We start from the raw sequence: 2,475 nt of genomic DNA, 5'->3' as shown, positions 1-2,475 counted from the left end.
TGATAATAATAATAATAATAATAATAATAATAATAATAATAATAATAATAATAATAATAATAATAATAATTCAATAATATGATAAAGAACATTTTTAATTCCATAGCGGCCACTCCTTGCTGGTTCTATGCCTTTAACAAAAAGATGTAATTTAAAACAACGATTCGTGCATACTGTCCCACCTAATGTAAAACATGTTGTTGTTTTTTTCAAATACGTACACTTGTCATCTCGCAAAGTACACACAATACACAAAAAGACCATCACTGAGGCTATTAATCATATTTGCAGTTCGAAAAAAACTCAAACTAGTTAGTAGAAAAGGATTTCAAATGAGGGTTTTTAGACCCAAAATAAATTGATTGATGGGATGCATTTGAAGACTAAAAGCTGAAATGTGGTTTCCAAAAACCATAGTTCTTTTGTTTTTCAAAACCGAATTGTACAGTACAATGATAGTATAAAAAGATTAAACCTATCTAAAACGGCTACTAAATGAACATTTCAACTGTAGAACACAGTAACTCCCAAGAATTCTACACACATTAGCTAAGTTGGTAACATGCTGGGCTATGGTGCAGCAGGCCGTGGTTCAAATCCCAGACTAGGCGTTCATGAACTGGGGTCAGATTGTGGAGATTTCAAGGCTCTCAAACCCATTACACTCGGTTCTCTCGGAGAGGGATGGATATCTGTCTTTTAAATAACTGTATAGTGTTGAAAGAGGCGTTAAATACATTTACTTACTTTTTTAATATGTATATCATTATGAAAGAAACAATAGTTTTTGGTTCTAAATTTTAATTAAATGGGAAAACAATATTATCATGACATCACCAGATTATGCCCTGTTGTATTCGTTTAATTCTATTTTGAAGCAGCGAGATGAATACATTTCTAAGTGGTTTTATGCCCTATGCGACTAAGTTCAGATCATTTAGGGTGCGGGTTACCGAGCCTGTGTCGTGACAACAATAATAATAAAATTATTATTATTATTATTATTATTATTATTATTTTATTATTATTATTATTATTATTATTATTATTATTATTATTATTATTCAATAATTATGTCAGGGCCAACCGGGGCTGAGAGGGATACAACACACCAGCAGGAAGACCGAAGTACTCGATCAAAATTCTCCCCACAAGGGAGTCGAACTTTGTGTCTCCTGCCTAAGACAGCTAGGCACGTGGGTGGTTGGTGGGTACTCTGATGTGGTCTACTCCTTCTTTTCTATTATCCTTATCTCTCTTCCTTCTCTTTTTTTTGTGTTTGTTACACTCTTGTAACACCTCTAATCTTCGGTACTTATATGACCTTATTGTGTTGCAAGTGCCGTAAAACTCTTACTAAAACAAATAACAGTTAGGCACCTAACTGCTACACCAGAGACGCGGGTACGCAGGGAAATGACGTAAGAGACTGACCTGTACAGTGTGCGTGCTGAGGTAGACACAGTCAAAGCCTGGGAATTGTGGGAGGTCAGTATCCTGGAACTGGGACTGACCGGAGGGGACGTCACTGAAGGTCTGGTTGTCGGAGGTGTACTCCAATACCACTGTGAACGGTCGCCTTGCCCGAGACAGAAATAATGATAATAATAGTAATAATATTATGATATTGAAAAGCAGCGTCGATAAAAGTTAATTAAGACTCCTGTCGAAACATTCTACATTATTTAAGGGGTGACACAACAACAACATCTACTACAACATCAACAATAACAGCAGTAGTAGCAGCAACAGCAACAACAACAACAACAACAACATCAACAACAACAACAACAACAACAACAACATAAACAACAGCAACAATAACAACCACAACAACATTTATTAAGAAATATTAAGACATCAACCAATTTTGTTTTAAGACAACTACATTTGTATTTCAAAATAAATAAGAAGCGAAGTGCTGTGCCAACTGACTGTGACCTTTGACCCTCGTACCTGAACTCGATAGAGCGACACTCCAGGGTGGCTGGCTGGCCGGCTATGAAGGTGTTGGGAGCGGTCAGCTGTGTCTGCTGCAGACGATCGGACACTGGGAATGGCGGGAGTAGAGGAATAGTCAGCAACTAGGTGGACGGGTGGTGAGGATAATGTGCCTGTCTTACTTGAAAGTCTTCGTAATCTTTAGTTTTGTTTGTGCTATGCAATTTGGTATAGTTTTGCGATTGCAGTTGTTTTTGTCGTTGCCATCGTTGTCGTCGTCGCTGTCGTTGCTGTTGTTGATGTCGTTGATGCTGTTGTTTTTGTTGTAGTCGTTGCTGTTTTGTTGTTGTTGTTTTGGTGTCATCATGATGATGATGATGATGCCTCACTATCTATCTACCTATCTGTCTATCTATCTATCTATCTATCTATCTATCTATCTATCTATCTATCTATCTATCTATCTATCTATCTATATATCTATTTTTATATATATATATATATTTTTATATATATATATATATATATATATAT

At 36.1% G+C, this 2,475-nt stretch overlaps 1 protein-coding gene across 1 annotated transcript in view; it reads right to left on the bottom strand.

Moving 5' to 3' along the window:
• LOC101852721 (mucin-17-like) overlaps positions 1–2,475 on the bottom strand; it is a 31,247-nt gene that overhangs the window by 6,121 nt on the left and 22,651 nt on the right. The window contains exons 12-13 of the mRNA XM_013087538.2: positions 1,957–2,050; positions 1,435–1,579 (exon numbers count right to left, since the gene is read on the bottom strand). Of these exons, the coding sequence (XP_012942992.2) occupies positions 1,435–1,579; positions 1,957–2,050 (239 nt within the window). The remainder of the gene's footprint in view (positions 1–1,434; positions 1,580–1,956; positions 2,051–2,475) is intronic.

Source organism: Aplysia californica, unplaced genomic scaffold, assembly GCF_000002075.1.
Source record: "Aplysia californica isolate F4 #8 unplaced genomic scaffold, AplCal3.0 scaffold00600, whole genome shotgun sequence".
NCBI classification, from domain to species: domain Eukaryota; kingdom Metazoa; phylum Mollusca; class Gastropoda; order Aplysiida; family Aplysiidae; genus Aplysia; species Aplysia californica.
Note: the sequence above shows the minus strand (reverse complement) of the source record. Positions and strands in the feature narration are given on the sequence as shown.